This window comes from Gopherus evgoodei, chromosome 4 (genome assembly GCF_007399415.2).
Source record: "Gopherus evgoodei ecotype Sinaloan lineage chromosome 4, rGopEvg1_v1.p, whole genome shotgun sequence".
Classification (NCBI taxonomy): domain Eukaryota; kingdom Metazoa; phylum Chordata; order Testudines; family Testudinidae; genus Gopherus; species Gopherus evgoodei.
Genome location: NC_044325.1, coordinates 108,918,372 through 108,944,641, shown reverse-complemented (window position 1 = coordinate 108,944,641; position 26,270 = coordinate 108,918,372). Strand labels below are relative to the sequence as shown.

The 26,270-nt window shown below is 41.9% G+C and overlaps 1 protein-coding gene across 2 annotated transcripts in view; it reads right to left on the bottom strand.

Moving 5' to 3' along the window:
• KCNC1 (potassium voltage-gated channel subfamily C member 1) overlaps positions 1 to 25,074 on the bottom strand; it is a 172,125-nt gene extending 147,051 nt beyond the window's left edge. For both annotated transcript variants that reach the window (XM_030560503.1, XM_030560504.1), the window contains exon 1: positions 20,841 to 25,074. In XM_030560503.1, coding sequence (XP_030416363.1) covers positions 20,841 to 21,410 — 570 coding nt within the window. In that variant the 5' untranslated portion in view covers positions 21,411 to 25,074. The remainder of the gene's footprint in view (positions 1 to 20,840) is intronic.
• Positions 25,075 to 26,270: the final 1,196 nt, after the last annotated feature.

Genomic DNA, 26,270 nt, shown 5'->3' with positions numbered 1-26,270 from the left:
CTTTCACTATAGCCAGACAATTATGGGTTTTGATAATTCAGGCACAAATTGATTGTTTCTATAGTATTCCCTGAACCTGAAATCTCTGTTCCATTCCTATAGGCCACAGCAGAAGCAGGATCAGTACACTCAGGAAGAAATTTTTTTAGCCTCATGGGACTCCTCTAGCTGCAACTATGAAGGCAGACAACATATGGCATGAACAGAGTCCTGTTCTTTATTTTGTGTCTGAGTTTAAAATATCCAGATATACAGGCAATACTTTCCCTATGCTTAGACAAGATAAGTGGATCTTCTGTGTATCTCATTTCCCTGACTTCTTTCTTCCTTATCTCCCAGTCAAATATGGTTTAATAGACTTATCAATGATCTTGTCATGTAGAGTTCTGTTGCACATGGAATATCTTGCTACAGTGATTCTTCCCGTATGTGAGGCAAAGAGACTTCCTTAAGTTTGAACTGTGGTTTGGGAGAAGGTATTATAGGCATAACCTTAAATGTTCCTATGATTAACATACCTGAATTGCTGTAGGCTTTGCTTTCTTGTTTGTTGTCAGTTTCTCTATTGTAGGGGTGCTGAATATTCTGAATGAAGTAAAGATAAACGATGCCTTCTGGTGCCACTGATTTATTTGGAAAGGAACTTTAGCTCTTCCTACTGTCATAAAAAGATGTCCTTGCTTGACCTGCTTAAAGCAACATAACCCTGAGAGTAAATATGTTTTACTTAATAATTTGTAGGGCTATTATATCTCCAAGTTACTGTGCCAACATTAACTACTAATTAATTATCACAATACCGCTAAGAGGTAGACAAATAAGTATTAACTTGATTATACAGATAGAGAACCCAATACCAAGAGGTTGTGACTTGCCAGAGGTCATGTATCAAGTCAGTGCCAGAATTAAAACTTGGAAGCTCCTGTCTTTCACTCCCCTGCTTACTATGCTGCCTTTCATTTGTTACCATAGCTCTTCCTTGTTACTATAGGATGTGCTGTGTGCAATCAATGAAGTTCTCGTCTATCAGATCATAAGCCTATATTCAGATTGAAGCCCCTAGATAAGGGAATGCATATAATGAATCACATCATTTCATTATACTAATAAATCCTGAATTAAAGATTTAACAACCGTTTGCCTCAGGCTTGTTTTTTTAAATGATATTGGTTCTAACCATGTGCTAAACTATACACAAGTGTGTGATAAATATTTCTGGATCTCACCTGTAATGAGAACCCACTGGAGTAATACTTACTGGGGCTGACATTGCTGCTCTTGCCATCTCTCTGCTTTCAGAGGCAATAACTGTTTTCTCTCTTAGCTACAGTAAGTACATGTGATGTGCCTAGCCTCTCGAAGATACAGTGTCTTTGCTAAGAAAGACCTTTCCCTTTAAATCTCTCTTAAGATCTTTCCAAATATGATTCAGGGCCTTGGGTGTGTGGTGAAGTACACAGTTCGTACTTGGGATTTCTGAGCACAAAGGGCATCATAGAGCATCAAAGTCCCTCTGTATGTGTTTGAGCTTTTGAGGAGACAAAGTTGGCCTCATTTTTCTTACAAGGTTGGTGCCTGTCCTTCATGGGCCACAGAAAAAATGAATGCATCAGAACATGTTTGCTGGAACCCCAAAATGTCCTTGGACCATGTCCTTCCAAGTGTCAGATATAGTACAAGTATTTTTCATTTGCACAGGCCAATTCTCTATTCAGTCACAACCTTACAACAACAAAACATGCTTCTATGGCCATGAAGGTTAATATTACAGATCCCCTCTTTGAAGGGCTATTAGTCAGGCTGTTCTTTGCTTGCAGCAGGTTCAGAATGCACTGGCATGATTGCTCACTGATTTGAACGACCAGGATTATATCATCCCCACCTTGCATTCTTTATACTGGCTGTTTGCAAAGTGATAGATTTGCTTTAAATTGGCCGAATGTGGAGATTAAAACCTATGATGGTCTCAATTCTGCACTACTGGGTATCTGACATAATGCACCAAACCCCTTTGAGGATTCCAACCATTGCTTCTGCAGTCAGAAGGCATGTTTGCTTTTGTTGTGATGGCCACTGCAATGTGGAGTTCATTCCCCTTGATATGCATCTGATTTTGTTCCTCATTCAGAAAAAGCTTTCCCCTCTTTTCCCTAATGTGTCTTTAGCATGGCTATACCTCCTTCCCATTATTGCAATTGGACTGTCTGATTTGGTTTTGTGTTTCTGTTTTAAGAGGCTGTACTTGTGAAGTTTTTATGATATTGTGTTTGCAATTACTCTGCTGCAGAGCACTCTATATGCTTTGGGAGGGAGAGTAGCTATATAAGTAAAACTAGTGTTACTATTTCCTAATACCCAAAATTTTCACCAAAGCCTCTGAGTAAGAGACAAAGTACCAGAAGTAGGTCTTAAAAACATGAACATCTATGAAAGGGAGACATCAGGCCAAGCTAGTGTAAATTGGTGCATCTTTGCTGAAGTCAAAGGAGCTGCACCCATCTACACTGACAGAGAATTTGGTCCAAGATCATAGTTTTTCTTGTATGTCATTGTAACTGCATCAAACTGTCATGCAGTTCTCTAGAAGAGAAAAATAGAGGAAAAATGCCTCACATTGGTGTAAATAGAATCATAGAACTGTAGGACTGGAAGGGACCTTGAATAGTCATCTAGCCCAGTCCCTTGCATTCATGGCAGGACTAAGTATTATCTAGACCACTCTGACAGATGTTTGTCTAACCTGCTCTTAAAATTCTCCAGTGATAGAGATTCCACGACCTCCCTTTGCAAGTTATTTCAGTGCTTAACCACACCAACAAGAAGTTTTTCCTAATGTCCAACCTAAACCACCAGTGCTACAATTTAAGCCCTTTGCTTCTTGTCCTATCCTCAGAGGTTATGGAGAACAATTTTTCTCCCTCCTCCTTGTAACAACCTTTTATGTACTTGAAAACTGTTATCATGTCCTCTCTGTCTTCTCTTCTCCAGAATAAACAAACTCAATTTTTTCAATCTTCCCTCATAGGTCATGTTTTCTAGACCTTTATTCATTTTTGTTGCTCTTCTCTGGACTTTCTCCAGTTTGTCCACATCTTTCCTGAAATGTGGCACCCAGAACTGGACACAATACTCTAGTTGAGGCCTGATCAGTGCAGAGTAGAGCGGAAGAATTACTTCTCGTGTCTTGCTTACAACGCTTCTGCTAATAAATCCCAGAATGATGTTTGCTTTTTTTGCAACAGTGTTACCTGCTGACTCTCATTTAGTTTGTGATCCCCTATAACCCCCAGATCCCTTTCTGAGTACTTCATCCTAGGCAGTCATTTCCCAAAAATAAAAGCAAGAGAAAAATCTGAGTTAGAAAAGCCTGATGATGCCTGATTCCTCTTCATGGGGAAATCTACAGGAAATATTGACCTAACTACCCAAATTCCTTACTATTAAAGGTGAACTTCACCCCAACGTAAGACTTGGCACAAGCTCTGTGCACCAATTTTAAGTCCTATTTAAGCGCTTGTCGGTTTAAGGAAGAATTAGGAGATGCCACGTGTTTTGTGCTGGGTTTTCTTCACAAGGGTGAATTTCACTCTAATTACCTTGACTATTGTGGACTTGCTTGTTATTAATACTTTGCACATATATATCCCTGTGTGGCTGATTCCCAAATGCTTTTGGAAATGGTGACTTATTAATCCTCATGACATCCTTGTGATGTAGAGAAGTATTAGCCTTATTAGTTTCATTATCCAAATTGGTAAATTGAACAAAGCGTATGAGGCCCAAATTGCCAAAGGCATCCACAGACTTGGGTGCCTGACCTGATTTTTGCGTGGTGCTGAGTATCTACAGCATTCATAGACTTCAGATGAAGTTGTGAAAATCGGGCCCTAGAGCCAGAATTTTCCTCCTTACTTTGGCCTTTTTCATGGGCCCAAATTTGGCAGGGACAGAGTTCTCCAATCACTGGAACTGAGCAATGCAGCCACAGGCTTAATGGGCAGGCGGGGCCATAGCAGATGCCACTATGGGGATTCTAAATGGCTTGTCACGCACAGACAGCTCAACTTGGTCTGCCTGAACTCACACAGCTCCCCTGCTTAAAGCCACCATCATCCCACTTGTCTGCAACTTCTGTGCCTCTAAGGATATGTCTATGCTAGTCAGAGGTGTGATTGCAGCCAGAGTAGGCATACCCCCATGAGCATTAATCTAGCTATCCTGGCTAAAAATAATAGTGAAGATATGGTGGCATGGATCTTGGCATGGGCTTGTAATGGAGTACCTACCCAGGGTTCCAGGTGGGCTTGTCCAGCCAGCACTGAAGCCCACACTGCTGCATCTTCATGGCTATTCTTAGCATGCTAGCTAAATGTAAAGCTATCCTGGATATGCCTACACTAGCTCCATTCACACCTTCAACTGCAGTGTAGACAGACCCTCTGAGGCCAGCGCTGAATGCTTTTGAAATTCCGACTCTAGTTGTCTGAAAGGCAGGGCTGGTGCTTCCATTAGGCGACCCTAGGTGGTCGCCTAGGGCGCCAGGATTTGGGGGGCGGCTTTTTGTGCGCTCCCCATAGGGCGCACGGGAGCTTCCAGTTCCACTCCCGTTGCGTGCCGAAGAAGGATCTTCTGCCGACGTGCCGCGGAAACAGTGCCTGGCAACTGAGCAGCTCAATGACTGCTGCTGTCACCTGCGGCATTTCGGCAGAGGGTCCTTCTTCGGCGGCACAATGGGAGCAGAACCAGAAGCTCCTGCGCGCCCCGTGAGGAGCGCACAAAATGCCTCCCCCCCCCGAATTCTGCCTCTGGCGCCACTCCTGCTGAAAGGTAGGAACTCCAAAAACGTGGCACCCAAAAGTAGTGGCTACGTCTGATACCAAATGACTTACTCTTAAACAGCCAGTAGCAGAACTAGGAATACAACTCAGGAGTTCTGTATCCCAGCCCTCTGCTTTAACTATTACACACACATTCCTCCTATTAATTGCAAAAAAGATGCTGGAGTTTTCAGCGAGACTTCTCCTACATTTACATCTGCTTTAGATTCCTTCTTTCTGCCTTCCTAATAATTCAAAGAGACAGGATGACAGCATTGGTTAGGGAGGAAAAAATCTATAAATAATACAGTATGTAAAGTGGCATTTACCCAGAGTCTTAAAACTCTCATACTCTGATTTGATTCTGTTATTTTTATAAACTTCATCTTTCTTGACACTGACAATGATTCGTATAAATATTAACTGTTCCATTTAAATCAGCTGCATGTAAGAGTGAGACTGAGTTGTAGGATTCTATGGGGCCTTACCCTGCAGTCCTTACTTGGGCTAACCACCCAATGAAATAAATGGGAATTGTGCCTGAGTAAGGACTGCAGGATTGAGTACATTTATCCTTTCCAAACTTGCCACACTCTCAGATATCCTAACCACTGGATGGGAGATGCTGTATTTTTGATTTTCAGCAGCACTGATATTTAAAACAGAAATAATGTTACTACTTTCTCCCCTTTCTTTTGCAATATATAAACCAAGGTGAGTTAACCTGAATTAAAATTCTTCATCTACCCTAATTTGAAGGGTATTTTTGGAGTGCAAAGTGATTTCTTATCTGTGCCTCTATATTGTCTTGTGTGCTGTTTCTGTTTGCACAGTGTGAGCACTTCTCCTCCCTTATACTTGACTGTGTGCTCTGCTTGATTATCAAAAAATGAAGAAGTAAAACATTTTAAAAATTGAAATTTGTCCAGAGTTGTTTTCTCCCTAGTCTATACAGAGATGCTCTTTTGACAGTAAAAGAGGATGATTCCTTGTGTGCTTGTTTCTTCTCAATTGTAATAAGATTGTATCTCTATTATAGCTGGAATGGACATGACATCAGATAGTAACACTAAGGAGCTGCTCCTGCTTTCATTGCAATTCAATGGCAAAACTCCAGTAACAGATAAATGACAGCAGAGGGGGATCTTCTGCAATCAACCCTGCTGAATAGTTCCTCTAAGTAACATTTGGACAAGCATACCATGCAGGTTGCAAATCTAGCAACTGCAACATTTAGTGATAGCACGTGCTGCAAAAGGTCAAATTCTGCTCACCCTGGCGGTGCTCCTTAAGGTCATGATCCTGCAAAGACTTGTTCATGTGCTTAACATTATGCAGCAGGAATAGTCCCACTGAAGTCACTTTCGTAAAGTGGTGACATTGCACTTTGCGGTATGAAAAATTCAATTTATCAACTTCCACTCAAAGAAAATTCCTATTATAATAAAATATTGATGACTGTGACAAAAGTAGCTTTCCTGAGGTTTCAAAGACTCATGCCTTTACACATAGTGTCTGAAAGGTGACAGAATGATAGCACTGGGAAATGGGTCTCTTCAGGACAGCTTAACTGTGTCCGTGCCCTGACTTTGGAGCCTACCTGTAAGGCTGAGAGTGTAGTTCAATCTCTAGGGATGAAAAGCCCATCTCCCCCTTACTAGGATGTTGTTTGTGGTGTAAATATCTACCTAATAGAAACTGTACTAAGATCACAACTCATTTAATGTGCCATGCTCTAAAGTCATCAGCTGGCAAGGAATTGCTTTGAGCTGGTAATTTATAGCATATTCACATTGTGATACCAAACGAGGGAGCTATCCAGCCCCTGAACTATAAATACATGGCACTACAGATATCTGTCCTCAGCTATCAAACCAGGGCCTGCTCCAGCTAAAGTCAATAGTGAAATTGTCATTGACTACAATGGAAACAGGATCTGGCCCCAACTTGTTGGGAAATGTTGCCTTGCTTTACATATATTTTATTGTTATGTTGATTAGTCTGTGGAACTCATTGCCACAATATGTCACTGAGGACGAGGTGAGCAGGATTCAAAAAAGGATAGAATGTTTATCTGGATAACATAAATATCTGGTTATAATAAGAATTTTTAAAAAGAGTTTGGAAAATATATAAATGCTTGTGCTTTATCCTTTAAATTATGACTATTAAGAAGAAATTTTCCTTGGGGACAGGTTATTTCATTACTGCCTAGTGCAGAGTTTTTTTTACATCGTCTCTTGAAGTAGCTAGTACTGGCTTTCAGTGGAGAGAGAATACTGGGCTAGATGGACAACTGGTCTCAATAAAACTGGAAATTCCTGTGTTCTCATGTGAACAAATCTGAGATGATTTTGATTCTGGCTGAGATGAAGATCATCTTGTTGCTCAGTGATACTCAAACCTCAGTGGTTCAGGAGCCAAATTAACGATCCACATTACCGAAAAGACCCACAGTCGTGTGACTTCATTGTTTCATTTACTATTTATATTTATATTATTCTCACAGCAAAATGACTGACCAAGTATTATTATTTTATCAGCTGCAATTTGTTAATAACATAGTAAAAGCATCCTGATTGGATAATAACTTAGATTAGTTAATAATTAAATCTCACTGTGTTTTAATATCACATGCTGCAAAGAGCTGCAGAAGATGCATTAAAGAGTCACTTGTGGCTCTCGAGTCTCAGTCTGAGTATCACTGATCTTGCTGTATGGGTTGAATGTTAAACAAAAGCTAAATGCTAAACAAAGGCCAATGTCATTTTTTCCTTGACATTTGTTTGCTTACGTTGTTGGGTGTGTTTAGTTCAGAGGGCTGGCAGTGGGCAAATGGTGCATATTAGAGCACAAAAAAATCAGAGAGAAATAGAAATTCCGTGGTTTCAGACTGTCACTTGGACAGTGCAGTTCTGTACTTCATCAAATAACTTGGGAAACGCTTGTAAATAATTCACTTCATCGTCTCTTTTTATTATGATTATTATTATTTATTTTATTAAGAATGATTAGAAAAGTACCTGCTCTCTACAAGGAAGAAGGTTTAAATGGACAAACACCTAACATAAAGGGACATATTGTTGCCCCCTGTTGAACTGGGATGCAGAGGGAGGTGCAAGTAGCCTTCCCTCTTGTTTATGCCCCTCATTCAGGCTGGTTACAAAAGCAGTTTGTCTTCCCGAAAGAGAGATTACTCCCCTTTTTACAACTAGGGAACTGAGGCACAGAGAGACTGTGATTTGCTCAAGGTCACATAGGGATTCTGGCAGAGTCTGGAATTGAACCCTGAGCTCCTTAGTCCCAGGCCACAGCCTTAAATACAAGATGTGCCTTTGTCAAAATAGGAGGTAAATTGGTCGTGAATGGTGCATAAACTTTGCATGGATTTCACTCATGCAGCATACCTAGGCTATCCAGAGCCATAGGATGAAATGTTACCAAGGTCAATTCAGCCCTTCCTACTTCCCAGGAAGTTTGTGTGTATCTGTATTTTAGGTGGGACCTAAAACGCTTCTTGCAATCTTACTGACATCTGCAGCCTAAATTAAACTTATTTTGTTTCTTAATGGAGCAGACTTTCTAAATGCCCTTTTCCCAAGAAGAATGAGTGCACTTTTGTGGTATTGATTTATTGCTGTTTAGACATAGCTAACACTTCAAGTAATCCATACTGGTTTAAATAAACATAAGCTCTTTTAATAAAATTGCTTGCACCCTTGGGATTTTTAGAAAGTATAAACATCTAGGACTAATCAACCAACCACCCGATGTCTCTTGCTTAAGCAAAACTCATATAAAAGTGCCTTCATTTTGCACTGAAAAAACACCTCACACTAAAAGACATTGGTTAGGGTATCAGAGAGCTGGTTAAGCCATGCTTGATTTGTCTGGAAAACATAAGTTACACGCAATTGTGCACAATGTGGGCCAAATCCTGAAAAATGCTGAGAAGCAATGGGAAGGTCTGCTTTAAAAAATGATGGCACATTATGGCCAAGATTATGATGATGTAGTTATTATAGTACAGACTAGAGGCCACAGTCAAGATGTAGTCCCCATGGTGCTTGGTGCTGTACATACACAAAGCCAGAGACAGTTCCTACCCCTAGTCTAAATAGACAAAACATACAAAGAGTGAGAGGCAAAACAGGGGCACAGAGAGATGAAATGACTTGCCCAAGGTTACTCAGACAAGTGGCAGAGCTGGGATTAGAACCCAAGGACAAAATCATGGCCCCATGGAAGTCAATGTGAGTTTTGCCATTCGCTTCAGTGGGCCAGGATTTCACCTCAGGTCTCCTGACTCCATCTCAGGTGCACTCTCTATTAGATCACACTGCCTCCACGCCAGTAACAGTTTCCAGGTGTTCAGCACCTCTCAGGATTTGTCCCTATATGTACTAGAAGGTCTCCTGAACATCTAATTCCTAATGTTAAGAACATACGAATGGCTGTACCGGGTCAGACCAAAGGTCTATCTAGCGCAGTATCTGCCTACCGTCAGTGGCCAGTGCTAGGTGCCCCAGAGGGAGTGAAGCTAACAGGCAATGATCAAGTGATCTCTCTCCTGCCATTCATCTCCATCTTCTGATGAACAGAGGCTAGGGACACCATTCTTTACCCTTCCTGGCTAATAGCCATGTATGGACTTAGCCCCCATGAATTTATCCAGTTACGTTGTGCCTGGAGCCTTTTTTTTATAATTCATAACTGGACAAACCAGAACACTGGATCCAAATGCCAGAGAGTCTCAGGTGTTATGGTGAGGAGGGCTATGTAAGAACCTGAATAAAATAGAATAGATGGGTGGAAATTCAGTTTCAAATTGAAATCCAGTTGAATTTTCTGACTTGTGTAAATCTCTATAACACATCAAACAATACATGATGTGGACTGACCGGGGCTCTCTCTATTTGCATGGGAAAAAAGCACAAGAATGGCCCTACTGGGTCAGACCAAAGGTCAGTCCAGCCCAGTATCCTGTCTACTGACAGTGACCAGTGCCAGGTGCCCCAGAGGGAATGAACAGAACAGGTAATCATCAAGTGATCCATCTCATCACCCAGTCCCAGCTTCTGGCAAACAGAGGCTAGGGACACCATCCCTGCCCATCCTGGCTAATAGCCATTGATGGACCTATCCTCCATGAATTTACCTAGTTCTTTTTGAACTCTTTTTTGAAATGCAGCTTTATGTTTTCTTGGTTGCTAAGGTGTGACTCAAGAACTTCTGGATACCCTCTGGAGGTCACAAGGGAAAACAAGGGTACAGGGACCAAAAGAGTATAATGTAAGGTCTCTAATGAAAGCCAACGTCACACTGGTCACCAGAACCATTGGAAAATGTGTGGATGGATGTTGTGAACGGAGATGTTCTTAAGGTCTGTGACTAGGGATTGGTCAACAGAAAGGTGAACAGGTTTTCTTTCATGTAAGAAGTTTTTATCTATATACATGTTTTGTCTGTATACATGTAAATGAAGTATTGTGTAGCTCACAATGGGCATCCATTTACAGACTTAGCCCAATGCTAATGAAGGATTGGGAAATCTTAAGGGAGGAAATGTACAGGAAGAAGTAATACAGCACAGGAGAGCCCTGTTTAGAAGTAAGGACAATACACTTTTAGGGGTATAACCAAGGGGTATGGAGGAGCAGCCTCATTCATTTAATCTGTGAGGACAAGCCACCAGCAGGCTTGATATTATAAGAAGGGGTCTCTGCCAATCTGCTTGAAAATGCTGGGGAAAGGACGTGGCATAAGCCATCTTGTAAGAGAGGGGAATGCCTTGTTAGTTAAGTTTAGACTCTAGAATGCATATTGTGATTTTGTTTAATGTATAACCATTTGTTCCCAGTATTCTCACTCTATCACTTGAATCTCTGTCCTGTAATAAACTTAGGCGTGGTTTACGCTAGCAACTACATCACTCGGGGGTATGGAAAGTCTACCGCCGGTGTAAGTAATGTTTTCACTAAGTGCTACAGTGGCGCAGCTGAACTGGTGCAGCTGTGCCAGTGCAGCACTTGTAATTGTAGACAAGCCCTTATTCTTGCGCTCTCTCTCTCTCTCTCTCTCTATCTCTGTATATATGAAGTGCTGTATGTTCAGAAGGGTGTGGATCCTGAGTTGAATTTTGTAAGCTGGTGTGTGCTGTTCCTTTGAGAGTAGTGGCTCTGAGACTTCTGGGGTTTTTCAGGGGAACAGGGATTGAGCACTCCAGGGGCACTCTCTGAGGACTCAGGGGTCGCTGTGCACCTGGTACGGAGAGAGCGTGAGGCTTGTAAGGCAGTGCTTGTGTTGCCTGAGGCTGGTGGTTTGAGCCTGTGAGCTGATCCACAGCAGGTAAAGACAAGGCTTTCCTCACACTAAGGGCAGGTGGTGGCAAGATGCCTTACAACATATCAAACAATGCATGATCTGGACAGATCGCGCTCTCTGTATTAGAATGGGGAATGTAGCTATGTGTTGATGGAGCACGATTTTCTGTTTTCTTTGATGCTAAGGAAACTAGGAGCTATTACATCTGATAGAATTCCGTACCCATTTGGAAAGACTTTTAAGTGAATGTTGAGTTCATGGCCCAGGAAATGAAGGAATGTATATGTATCTGCCCAGTCACGCAGACTGAAATGCCTATTTAAGTCATGTATGTCCTTGGTATATTGAAGAATTCAGTTAGAGCAGATCTTGTTTTTGTTGCTTAAAGAACTAGCTTTCCCCTGACTGCCTGGTGTAGGTGGCTTTTTTTTTTTAAAGGTTCTCTTTCCATCACTCAAGTGAAAGTCCAGAAAGATGTTTTAAATTGTTTTATGCTATCACAAAATCATGACAGTCTTGACCTAACCTTTCTCAGTGTAAATCAAACAGTCCTATGGTAAGATTTATCACTGCCAGGGAAGTATCAATAGAATTACATAAGAGCATGCCAGCAGAGTGTTCCTGCGTTCTAAGAATGTGTGCAGTACATATGTAGCTGGCTCTCTGCAGTATGCTGAAATCAGAGATTTATTGCATTTAACAGAGAGTCATTACAATGCAATTGTAACTTGCTGTTATTAAAGGGTCTTACATCATAAGCAATTACTGTAAAAAGCTTTGGATTTAGCTTTATTCATAATTTTTATAACATGATTTATTAGAACCCCATTACATCCCATAAATCTTATCTGAAGAAAATGAATATCAGTTAGGGCCTGATCCTTTTTACCTTTACTCGTGTTGGGTAGTACTTCATTCTGTGTCTAGTCCCCTAGAACTCAGTGGGACTTCTCAGGGAGTAAGGTACTACTCAGTGTGAGTAATGGTGGCAGATTGGGCCCTTAATGAGCATAGAAGAGGAATATCATAATTGCACTAAAACTGTCAGCATTCAGATTTCACTGTGGGTTTATTTTATTTCATGCAATTCACTGATTCCCTCCAACTTTTTCATTCAACTGCTGTACATAGGATATATATATATATATATATGTGTGTGTGTGTATGTGTCATATATTTATATAATGCAATGTTCAGAAGAGAAAACCAAGTCAGTCTTCTAATACTGTTGTTTCTCCCTTCACTCTAGATGCAAGATATAGAAACTGAGAAGCTAATTGCAGTACAGTTGCAGAGACCTCAAAATGGCTGCTCTGTTGTTGTTTTATTCAAGAATGCACTGGAATTGCATAAAATCAAACCTGTACAAAATATGGCCCAATCCTGCATCCCTTATTTATGTGAGTAAAGAATACGTACTTGATTCAAGGATTGCTGGATTGGCCCCGGTTAACAATCTTAACGGTCCCCATTTGCCCTTTCTCTTTACTAAATACAGCACTCAGATGTCATTTGATCAGAAATTGTTCAGACATAAAATTAAGTATTGCAGTCTGAATAAAGACCTGATCCTGTAGTCTTTATGCAGGGAAAACTCCCATTGACTTCATGGGTTTTTTGCCTGTATAAATACTATAGGTTTGAGTACATGTATTTAAGGTTTTGTTAAGAGACTTTTTTTAATAATTTGGAAAATTGTGTTCAACTTCTTTGCCAATGAATTACCAAGAGAGAGATTTATTTGTATATTATGCTATCGTGCTTCAGAATCAATATATATAATGTATCTATTCAAGAAATACACTGTAAAAGATCTTTTGTTCTGTTCAACACTCAGACAAATTAGCCTTTCTTTTTGAAGTTAATGGGAGTTTTGGCATTGATTACAGTAAGAATAGGATTGGGCCCTTTGTAGCTGATTTCATATAATTCCCAGTTTACATAAAAAATGAGGCAATACATATACACTTTATTATTATTTGTTACTTAAATAGCACCATAAATGTACACACTTCAGTATCTAATATGTTTTGCAATGAAGGCAAAACAATATTCTAGAATATTAGACTGTACATGGAAAAATAATTTTTCTAGTGGGGAGGGATTGCTCAGTGGTTTGAGTATTAGCCTGCTAAACCCAGAGTTGTAAGTTCAGTCCTTGAGGGGGCCACTTAGGGATCTGGGGCAAAAATCAGTACTTGGTCCTGCTAATGAAGGCAGGGGACTGGACTCAATGACCTTTTGGGTCCCTTCTAGTTCTAGGAGATAGGTATATCTCCAATTATTATTATTAAAATTTTACTATGTATGGTCCAATTTGTAACCATCAGTTATATGAATCATACTTTAAAGTGAACATACACTATAAATATATTATAAATAAAAGTTAACCAAACTCATCTCTCTTGCCTTCCCTTCCACACACAATGTGACACTACAGAACATCAGTATTTTATGGTCTTTCCTCCAATGAATACCAAAATAGCAAAGGTCAGAGTAAGGGCAAAGAATATTTTTAGGGCCCTGGGGCATAAGAAGAAAGACTGAAAAAACTAGATGCCAAATCTGACCCAACTGACGTCAGTGGCAGCCCTTCCATTGACTGCAGTGGGACTGGGATTAAGTTTTAGGAGTACTGCAGGATGGTCTGATCTTGGAGTCCTTCCTCCCACTGAAAAGCCATGCACTTTAATGGGAGTTGTGTTTGTGCAAAGTCTATAGGGTCACAACCTCTAGGCTAAATCCAGTAAACTCTTCAATACGTGAACAGCCCCTAATCACATGAATAGCCCCACAGGATGAATCAGAAGCATAACAATAAATACTAAACTATAAATATGCAGAGCGTAGCAGAAGCAGGGGGTGTTTAAAAATGGAAACAGGTGGAGGTTTAAAATAACAGTAAAAAGATGGGAAATAGGCAAAGGGAAGAAAATGTCCTTGAATCAGAATTGTCAGGTTGTACACTAGCTACCCAAAGTAGACATGCAGTCATACCATTGTTATCCTCATCTGTCCTTCCACTTGAGACTTCTTGACTGAAATCAGACTGTAAGCTTTTTGGAGCAGGAACCATGTCTTCCTATGTGTAAATACAGTGCCCAGGAGAATGAGGTCCTGATTTTGATTGGGTGCTAATATAATATAAATGATTTACAAAAAATAATAATTGAAGTCAGTGGAACAGCTCACATGAGTATATGTGTAAATGAGATGGCTGCCATCTTGACCAATGTACCAGGGTCTTCCAGAACTGAAGGTATGAGCTGCTACAGCTTGAGCTAAAGCTCTTTAGCTGGGGCTACAAAAGACTCCTACTCAGTGGATTGGGCATTCAGTGGGACGCATAACACACACTCACCAGTGGGTTACATAAGCATTTTCAGGAATGGCTCCCTTGATAGGAGAGAAAAAGGGTGAAAGGGGATATTAAAGAGGAGTATGAAATAATGAACGATAGAAGGGTGATTATCGAAAACCTGTTGTGCACCATGATTTAATCTATGCTGTAATCCAAGAACAAGGGAACCTCTTGTAACATTAAAAGGCAATACTTTTTACAAATCTACAGTGCAGTGTACAATATAATAAGCCTGTACCATTTTCTACCAAAGTATGGGCAATGAAAGGTTCAGGAAGTTTAATCACAAGGTTAGACAAGCCCTTCCAGGGGAAAACCCACAGGGAGGGACATGGCAGGAAAATAATGTTGTGAGGGTTCCCTTAATGCAGTTTCTTTTAAATTCTTCCAAGGAGGTGGTGTGGCTTGGGTTTGCCATGCTCTGAAGGAGCTACCAGCCACAGCAGCCCTTGGTAACTCTTTTTAAAGAGTATCAGAGGGGTAGCCGTGTTAGTCTGGATCTGTAAAAGTAGCAAAGAGTCCTGTGGCACCTTATACACTAACAGACGTATTGGAGCATGAGCTTTCGTGGGTGAATACATCCAACGAAGTGGGTATTCACCCATGAAAGCTCATGCTCCAATACGTCCATTAGTCTATAAGGTGCCACAGGACTCTGCTCTTTTTAAAGAGTGGCCTTAGCATGAAAGGTGGCCTACAGGAAAATTAATATAACGAGGCAGAAGCTGAAACTCTGAGGAACCCCTGTAGGTTGGTTTGAAGGATAATGCATTTCTCCCCACCACACTTTGCCCTTGCTTTCCTGGCTTGCCCCTCCCCATGCCCAGATGGATTTCTTCCAGGGAGGGGACAGTTCCCTGGAGGTGGCTCATTCTTCCCTGCTTCTAATTAGGAACAAATCCACACAGAGAAGGTCCCTTGCAAGTGTTGCTTCAAGGGGCTCAATTTTTTTAAAAATAAAATTATACCAACTATGTTATAAAGTTACAGTGACTATCCATCCTTCCTTCTAGGACTGCCAACTGTGACTGAGAAGAAATCTCCCTTCTTCCTTCCAGTAGAGCATTGCAGAACTTGGAAAGGTGTTTATTATGAGAGCTGTCATCTAACTGTCTTGTGTCTGGCTAGAAGCAGGATGTTGAGCTAGATGGACCAGTGGCTGTTCTAACCTGGCCATTCCTAATTACAAGAAGAGAATGTAAAATGGTTGCAACACACACACTCAATATCCATATGATAATAATTCATTATGCAACTTCATTAAACAAAAAGAAAAGGTCCAAGAGAATACCCTGAGTTTCCCTAAGGGGCCTCCCTGAGTTTCTTTTGGGGGATTAGAATAGATTCCTCTGGGTCTTCAAATATTTGTGGAAACCAGAGCTAACAAGGGCTCCTAGTGCACCCAGACCCCATGGAGGAAATAGGGCCGGTGCAACCCATTAGGTGACCTAGGCGGTTGCCTAGGGTGCTAGAATTTGCAGGGAGGCATTTTGGATCCTTCGGCGGCGACCGCAGTGGCCAGATCTTCGGCCGCCCCGGTCGTCGTCATTTATGCGGAGGGACCTGGGGCAGGGGGGCACAGGGTGGCCGCCTGCAGCAAGTAAGGGGGGGTGCGGCACACAGGGGAACCGCTCCCCACCCCAGCTCACCTCTGCTCCGCCTCCTCCCCTGAGTATCCCGCCCCGCTCTGCTTCTCTCCCGCCCATGATGCAGGACCATCACTCACTCTCACCATAAGTTTCCCATAAGCCTCTCCTCCAGCTCACAACTGCTGATTTTCCTCGCTCATCTCTGCTCCCAGGGAGTATTTGTATGAGCCTGGGATTTAGAAGCCAAGTTGCTGAATGCTGCTTTCCATGGAACTCCAGCATAGCTGCACCAGCTTTTATTTAAACCTTTTATTTAAAAGCAATAATAATGTTTATTTGGAAGTAATATAAGAGCCCTCAGCATTGTTAATAAAGAGTTTAAAACAGTTTAAAGCTAGTATGAGCACATGCACACAAACTCTACTAAAAGCTCCAGATGCCCTGACATTGGCTAAGTTAATAACTGTCAGTTTAAAAATAAAAAAAACAGCTTTTTAGAGATGAAGGAAACTGAATCCTGTAGTGCTTGTGTAGGCAAAACACCCAGTGAAGTCAATGGGGAATTTGCCTGAATAAGGGCTGCGTATTCAGACATTATACAAGGAAACAACCACTAAAAGGAAAGAGGCAGAGTGTTAGGAAATGGTTTTTAACAATTCATATATAAAGCTGTTTTACAGATGCTTATGAGAGGTCCATGCTTGTTCTTACAATCGGGCTCTCAGAATGCCCAGTAGATCTGAATAGCTTTTGTTTCACTTAGTGCCCAGTCCTTAGCTGATGTAAACTGATGTAGTTCCATTGACTTCAATGGAGCTGTGCTGATTAACACCAGCTAGGAATCGGACCCTCTGAAGTTGCTATATAGATTTTTTTCTGCATATACTTACTAGTTTTAGGGTTAGATTTACAAGACATTTGGTTGTATAAAGATGTAGATAGACCCATACTGGAATTTGCAAAAGTGCCTGAGCGAGTTAGGGGCCTAACATCCATTGGATTTTATCTAACCTGCTTACGAGCTTTTGTAAATCCCACTAGGTGTCTGTCTTGTAAGCCCCTAAATATCTTTGTAAATCTGGCCTGTAGAGTCTATTTTTCCAGTGATTATCATTACCCTATTTTCCCTCAATCCTACTTCCCCCACCACCCTTCTTAGGCTTAAAAAGAAATGCCAGTTTTCAATCCATAGATTAAACTATTACTGACCAGGCATTTATGTTTTAGCAACACAGACATTTTTGGGGTGTGGAGAGAGGGAATGAAAATGTGCACAGTAGCCAGCCTTGCCAGGAGTAACATGATTTCCCTCCTTTCTACATCTGCACATCCAATCTGAGAACAGACACAGTAACATGATCAATCATGCATTTCAAATACTGAATCCAAATACTGAATATCCAAACTCTTGCTTACTTTAACAAGTCCTAAACCGTCCCTATACTGAAATATGGCCCTGATTGTGCAAAAAAAACTAATAAAAATTTTTGCAAAAATAACTAGATTTGTGTGTTTTGACTTTTTGTTCATGGATATTTCCTGGAGGAAGTAGCCAAAGCTGATAGATGAAAATTAATAATTGTATCAGATCTTGTTCAGAGAACTGTTATTCTATTTATATATGTCACTATATGTGAGCTATAGGGGTTTTTAATATATACTGAAAATTTCAGTTTGTAAACTGTATTCTTTTTACTGGAGGGTATTACAAGGTACAGCTATAACAAGGATTTTAATTAAAATTTGTAAGTTTGTACTACCCTGTTAAACATGTAATTTTGGTGAGATATGAAAACATGAAAGCATTTATAAATTTAATAATCATCTTCACCAACACTAACAAATATTATAAGCTCTAATTGGCTTAATTAAATGAAGTAATTTTTTAAAATAACAATTAATTTAAGCATTAGTGTATGACTAAAATATAAGGAATAACTGAAAAAATAGTACAGTTGGTTATGATTCATATGGAACTATATTCATGTGTTTGTTACCTGATTATATTACTGTCCTTTGCTATTGACTTCTTTAGCATACTGTCCATATATTAAAGAGGCTACTGATTATTTCACTGCTAATTAGCTATTGTGAGTTTGAGGTATTTTGTGATGTCTGTCATTAAATTATCACAGTATAGATCAACCTCTCTTTAACTCCTTTACACACATAATCATTACATTTTGCTTTTATTAGAAAATAAGTGTCTTTTAATGTCTTCTTAATGGACAGAGTGCATGTGTTGGTAGTGATAGCCTTCATGTAAGTTGTTAAAATGCTTATGTTGTATGTGATTGTAGATCATTAAATGGTTCTGTTATTTAAAATATTAAGTGTATAGTATACACCTTAATTTTGTGTAACAACTAGAATTCATAATTCTCCAGTCTTATCCATAGCAATACCTTAAGGAAAGGACAGATTTAAGGCCAAGTAGCAGTTGAAACAAATGAGGTGTGCACACAGAGAAATGGGTATATAATTATGACTAAATTGTATAATATCTGCAGAATAACATGAATTCCCTTTACACTGGCTCAGGGTGATAGTTCTTTTATAAGGGAAAGTCCTATCCCACTGGAATACAAGGTTGTGCAAAGTCTTTTAATGTTGCTCATAAACCTCAGCCTCCAATCTAAATCACATCAGTATTTTCATGACAAAATGTTAGAGATGATTTTACAAACTCTTCTTCGTTTGCATCATTTCCATGGGAAACATTGGCAGTTTGGCCTTAAGGCCATGCCACAAAATATGGGGCAGGTGCTCCATTTCTTATTGGGATTCATGTTAGCAGCACATGCCTGACCACCAAAGAAAGCTGTTTCTAAAATCAATGTGTGTTAACACTTTGGTTCATTACAGGCAGCTGACAAAGCCCTTTGAAAGATATCCTCTAGCCTTCCCTCCCCATTTCCATGTTCCCTTGGCAGATATCAGGAATTTGAAAGCTGCAGCTCAAAAGCACTGTCCTTTTATGTTGTGGTAAATATTTCATTAATCCCCATACTATTTAAAGAAGCTCCTTTTAAATGTTAACTTCTTTCTTTCGCAGGAAATCTCAGAAGAATATGTGAACAAAAATTGTAAAGAATATGCATAGAAACTACCTCAGGCTCTGCCCCATTCATTGAGTGTACAGACGTGGCATCTCAGCATTAGAGATCTTTGCTGAGCCTTCACCATCTGTTCACATATTGATCTACTCTATCCTCTATCCCTTTTCATCCACTTATTCCTTCTACAGCCATTTATTTTTCCTCTAGTTTTATCTCATTCTTTAAATCCGCACATGAAACACTGATTATCCTCCCAGACCAATAAATCAGCCATGCCCATTTAGGGCTGGCAAGAATTGTCTTAACGGTGCATTTGTAAGATAGGGACCACCTCAAGTTGAGCTGTCTTCCCATGCACCTATCCATCATCCATTTCTCTCGCTTATCCAGAAAGATACCTGAGGGGCTGATCCTGATGCCACTGAAGTCAATGAGTGGTTTACTACTGACTGCAGTAGGGACAGAATCAGTCCCTAGATTAGCATATGAATGAGTGATTATCCTTATACATCATTGCTCAAGAGATACCTGTTTGGAGGAGTCAGTTGACTGTTTCAGAACACGCTCACATCTACCTATGGTGTGGATCAAACCAGTATTTGTTTGCATTAAAACTGCATCCAGGAGGGAGGAGGAACTGTCCTTCAGTATCCAGGCAAGAAACCCATCGAACACGTCTCTTCTCCATGCACCTTGTTCTAATGAATACCTCTCCCTCTCCACATGGAAAGGAAACAGCGGTTAGGTGGCTCAGGGACACTGAACGATGTTTATCAAAGAGTTACAATGGGAAATATTTAACACTGCATGTATAAGGAAATGGTACATGAGAGCTACCTTATAACCAGGAAACTCCCCAAACCTTTCTCTTGCGTTCACTGCCTGTTTTAATGACTGCTTCTCATGGAGGGGAAATAGTAGCTTAGGTCAGCAAGGAGGATTGAAGGGAGAGCCTCTTTTGATTGGTAGGGTATAATTGTCACCATTTGGATGCATGGTGGTGGGGAGGGAACTCATTCTCAATCCTCTGTGTACCTGCTCTAATGAACCTCTCTCCTGTCTCCATGCGAGAAAGGGCATGGGTCCAGGCATGTGCTCTAGAGTGTAGGTCTCCATGTGCCCACACATGTATGAATGCTCTACATAGCATGTGCCTGCTCTGGAGTGCACATCTCCATGCATCCATGCATGTGTCTTCTCTAAGCCACATGTGGCAATGCATGTGTGCCTGCTTTAGAATCCAGGTCTCCATGTAACCATGCGTGAGTGCCTGCTCTAGAGTGAATGCAGTGCAGTAATGCCAAGGGTAATGAAGCTAGCAAGGACTGAGGTGTGGGGACTATCCTAGGCAAGATGTAAGCATGGTGATTAGGGTACTGATTGTATAATTTACCCTTGCGTATCTGGAGAAATAGCGGTCCTCAAAAAGTGCCCAGATGCAGGGCTGCCACCTTCTCCAGAAGCTGTCAGACCTGCCATCTGGGGCCCATGCATGTGTGTCTATTCTAGATTGCATATGTACCTGCTCTAGAGGCCAGGTCTCAAGGTGACCACGCATGTGTGTTTTCTCCAGAGTGAGTGTAGTTCAGTAGTGCTGAGGATAACGAAGTTAGCAAGAAGGACCGAGGTGAGGGGACTGTCCTGGGAAAGACGTAAGCGTGGTGATTAGGGTGCCGATTGTATAGCTTACCCTTGCATATCTGGAGGAATAGGGGTCCTCAAAAAGTGCCCAGATTCGGGGCTGCCACCTTCTCCAAAAGCCCCCGGACCTGCCATCTGGTGAGTCGCTGAGTGCCAGGCGTTTAGTCATCTCCAGCTCTTCCTCGCCATCCCCAGAGTCTCCGGTGCCATCTGCATCTCCGTCGTCAGCACTGCTATCCAGTGGTGCCCCACCAAAACTGTCAAGTGCCTCCTCGGCGTCCCGGTGCTGGCGGTAAGTCATCCAGCAGCAGGGCTCCACATCGGTCTCATCAATGCCCCAGAAGGCCAACTCCTCCTCATACAGAGGCCCACACACATCCGCTGGGCAGTGCAGCTTGCCTGTGCGGTAGTAGTTCAGGATGTGGGCAAAGACGCCCGGGTGCCGGTCGAAAAAGAACTCGTCTGTGCGTGGGTCATAGTCAAAGTGGCTGTGGGCATCGGGCTCAGCGATCCAGGCCAGCCGAGTGCCGGGCAGGGTGCGCAGGGTGCTGCGGTAAGTCTGGTGCCTAGTCCCTCCCACGTTGATCACGATGCGATCGCTCTCGTCGCCCTGGCCCATCTCGTCTCTTATTAGGCATGTCGCAGACTCATGCAAGGAAGCACAGCACACAGCAAGCACATAAGGGGGCGGCTTCTTGACTGCAATCGATACCTAAACTGATAATTATCCAGCTGGTCAGGAATCACCTAGGCAAAGGGCACCCAACTGGTGTCAGCCCCTTGTGCCTCTTCTTCCAAATGCTACAAGCCCAAGGGCACCCCTGAAAATTAATGCTGGCAGTCCTAAGATTCCTTTTATTTGCAGTTAAAAACTCTTGTGCTGTTGTATTTTAAGCCAGGGTTTGGAGAGGAGAGAACACCCGCTCCCCAAGAACAGCAGTCGCAAAGATCTGCCAGGTACCTAGGTATGGTGCAGGGGGAGGTTCTTTCCTTAGTTAGATGTGGCCAAAAAAGAATCCAGGGCTGCACATCTGTTCAAGGAACCTCTTAGTTGGGAAGTGGGCGGGGGCTGATGATGGTGGCAAAAACAAACGGGGGGGGGGAAGGGTATAAGGGGATCGCAGACAGACAGACACACAATGAGGGCTGGAGTGGGCGGCTATCGCCCAGCCGTAGCCACAAACCAGATCTATTGATGAAGGCTTGGTTTTTTTTTTAAATCTCTCTCGACTTTAAGTCCTTCAGAGACAGACAGAAGCGGAGGTAGCTGCCGTTGGGGAGATCAAGAAGCAGCGATCCTGATTGTAACCCCCCCCCCAAAAAAAAATCCCCAATTCTTTGCGGGCGAAGGTGAAGCTACCGAAATATAGAAGGAGCAGAAGGGGGACAAAAAATCCTCAACTGCAGATCTTGAATCCAGACAAAAGCGACGGATCCGGCAGGGGATTCCCTCTCGGCTCTCTCCTTGTTGATTCACATCACATTCTGCAGCAGTCCTGCCGGCAGCGGCAGGCGCCCCGGTACCTGCAAGCTGGCTTTGCCTGTCCTTGCTCTGCTGCTGAAGGAGGGATCACACGGAGCGGTGCTTCCCAGGGGCTGCCCGGGCTTAGTGCTGAATGGACAGCGCTGCGCACAGAGCTCCAGCTCCCCGGCTGAGCTTTGGGGGGGGTTGCTGCTATGCAGAAGGTGGAGGGACTGCAAAGGGGGGGGGAAATAGCAGCGGTGGTAAAGCCCCTTTATTCCTCCATCCGCCGCGGCTCAGGCAGCAGCAGGAGATCCAGCCGGGCTCTCTCACACTGCTGCCTCGGGTGGCTTGTGCTGGTGACGCGGAGATCAGTCCCCAACCCCACGGCCGCCAGCCCTGAGCTCGCAGGTGGTGCTGGAGGCTGGGTGCCAGCAGGGAACCAGCGGCTCAGTCCAGCCAGCCCGGTCTCCGGACACTTCAAGACGGCGCAGGCGCATTGGTCTCTGAATAGAGCAATTCTCCCTGGGTCCTAATGCAGAAGACGAGACTCTCATACACACCTGAAATGCAAACCCGTTGAAATGACAATCACCTCCTCCTCCTCCTCCTCCTCCCTGGTTGGCTTCCCGGTGTGTGTGCGCGCGCTCTGGACAGAAAAACAGCAACAGCAAAAAAGCAGCTGTGCAAGATCTGCTGCACAACCCCTGTGTCTATACTCCCCTGTGCTCCGTGGCTCTCGGTAAAGGTCTAATATGATCATGCAGGGAAACATCTCACGTTATTCAGCTGTTTCTAGTTCTCTTCCCCCCGCCTTCTTCCCTCTGGAAACCTGAAATTAACAACTTCAGTGGCTGCTGCAGTGGCGGACTGACATTTTTATTCTTCAAGAACCTGGTCCCAGGCAAATCATGTGGGAGGGTTTATTGCTTATTTGTTTGCTTCTGGTTTTGCCTGAGGACACTGAAGTGGAAATCTCCATCTGCTTGGTGAAATATACAGGAAAAAGGTCACATTGCGCCTCCTTCAATGTAATGAATGGTCTGAATCAGCTGGGGTAAGGGGGGTGATGTAGAATCAGAAAATTGCCTCCCTATAGATTTTGCTGTTGGTAGCAAAATCGGAAATTAGCTACGAATCATTTTGTGTTCCCTCGAAAGCATTTCCTTTTAATTCTGTGGCACAGGTGTAGAAATCGGTGATGGATGAGAGGGAATCCTGCCATAAATTGCTTCCCCTCACCTTTTCTTGTGCCCTGATGCTGGAGTAGCAACTTCTGACATATGAAGGTGACTGTGGCAGCAAAATGCTTCCTCCTGCCTTTCCTCCTTCCCTGACATAAGGGCAGCATCTTTTGAGGGCAGAAAGACACCCTCTGCAGAAATGGCTTCTCTCGCCTGTCCTAGGCTATTGTCCAGTGCGGAGCAATTATTGACAAGTGTCCCTCATTGATCAGGGAATTAGGGAATGGTTCTGGAGGAAAAGAACTTTCATTCTCTATTTAGTTTTAAATATGATAAGAATGTCCATTTATTTAAAATAAGATCCTATTTGGAAAAGATGTTTGGTGAAAGCAAGATGGTACCTAGACGCCTGTTTGTTTCTCTCTCTCTCTAGTGCTGGCCCACTTCAGAGTCTAAATTGCTCTGAAAAAAAGTTTCAGTCTGGTAAAATTGCTACGTGACAGTCATGTACATCATTTAGAAAGGTGAAGCATTGAATAGCAAGGAAATGAAGCTAAGGAACTCATCAATCTTACACTGCCCACGTAATAAACATAAATATATTGTGCCTTTTCCCCCCATATCTTGCATCTTTGTGCAATCATTTACAAATGCAAGTGAAGTGGGTGTAAAATATTAACATTCCAATTTGCTTGTTGATTAGGCCCAACTATTATATAAACTAGAAATTGCTCAGCATCATGTAATGGTTTTTCATGGAGTACATGTGGCGGGGGCAGATGTACATCCCACACACTGTACCGAGGTCTTCTCATCGCTGTATTAACAGGACTGGCCTTTGCCAGGATTCTTGATTAAAGGGGATATAGAGCTGGTCTATGCTACAAAGTTAGATCAGCTTAACTACATCTCACATCTGTGAAAAATTTCATGCATGAGGAATGTAATTAAGCCAACCTATGCCCTGGTGGAGACACTGCTAGATCCATGGTGTAGCAGGACTCTGCCCTACAGCACTTCAGTGGCAGAGCTGCAGCTGTGCTGATATAGCATTTCTAGTGTAATTATGTTATTTCATATGCCTCCTCCCACACCCCCCCCAGGACAATCTATTGGATGCTTGTAATTAGTGTTAAATAGTTTGTGTGTATGGATCCTTTAGTCTTGTCTATTTTGAAAGATATATGTTGATGACATAAAGATAATAGCTGCGATTTGCAAAGCAGACTATTAACTGGGATATGGGCACCTGCTCCTTTGAAAATCCCGGTCAATATACCAAAGAGATTTTCTCTAAATTATTCCAGTAGGGCCCATTCATATGTGGAGAGGGACAGAAATGTAGGTAAGTTACCAATTTTTAACAAAGTTAATTGGAATGATCCAGGTTATTATAGCCCTGTAAGCCTGACATTGATCCCAGGCAAGATAATGAAATGGCTGATATGGGATTCAGTTAATAAGGAATTAAAGGAGGGTAATGTAATTAATGCAAATCAACACAGGTTTATGGAAAACAGATCCTGTCAAATTAATGATATCTCTTTTTGATGAGTTTACAAGTTTGGCTGATAAAGGTAATAATGTTGACATAATATACTTTGACTGCTGTACAGCATTTCATGTAACATTTTGATTAAAACTTGGCTGATATAAAATTAACATGGCACACAGTAAATGTATTATAAGCTAGCTAACTGATAGGTCCCAAATTGTAATTGTAAGTGGGGAATTGTCATTAAGCAGGTGTGTTTCCAACGAGGTGCGACAGGCATCAGTTCTTAGCCCTATGCCATTTAACATTTTTATCAATGACCTGGAATAAAACATAAAATCATCACTGATAAAGTTTGCAGAGCACCCAAATATTGGGGGACTGGTCAATACTGACGAGAACAGGTCACTAATACAGAACAATCAGGATCTCTTGGTAAACTGGGTGCAAGCAAACAATATACATTTAAATATAGCTAAAGATAAATGTATTCATCTAGGAACAAAAAAAATAGGCCATACTTACAGGTTGAGATGCTCTATCCTCAGAAGCAGTGACTCTGAAAAAGATTTGGGGGTCATGGTGGATAATCAACTGAACATGAACTCCCAATGCAAAACTGGCCAAAAGGGATGCAATCCTGGGATGCATAAACAGAGGAATCTCAAGTAAGAATAGAGAGATTATTTTACCTCTGTGTTTGGCACTGGTATGACTGCTACTGGAATACTATCCAGTTCTGTTGCCCACAATTCCTGAAGGATGTTGATAAATTGCAGATGGTTCAGAGAAGAGCCATGAGAATGGTTAAAGAATTAAAAAAACATTGTAGTGACTGAGCTCTTTGAGTCTATTTATTTAGCTTAACAAAGAGAAGGTTAAGGGGTGACTTGATTAATCTATAAATACCTACACAGCGAACAAATATTTAATGACTCTTCAATCTAGCAGAAAAAGGCATAACATGATCTAATGACTGGAAGTTGAAGCTGGACAAATTCAGACTGGAAATGAGTGACATTAGTTAACCATTGGAACAATTTTCCACCACTGAGAATTTTTAAATCAGGATTGGATGTTTTTTCCTAAAATATATACTCTAGGAATTAAGTTTGGTGGCCTCAGTAATACAGAAGGTCAGACTAGGTGATCACAAGGGACCTTCTGGCATTGGAATCTATGAACCTGTGCACTGACAGAAGAATAGACTTCAAATTACCCTCAGTAATATGCTTCAGAACATGGCTGTTAAATGCTTAAGGCTTCATACACAAACCAGTTCAAATCTACTTCATGACATTCAGGGCTCATTACAGCTCCAAGCATGCTGAACTCATG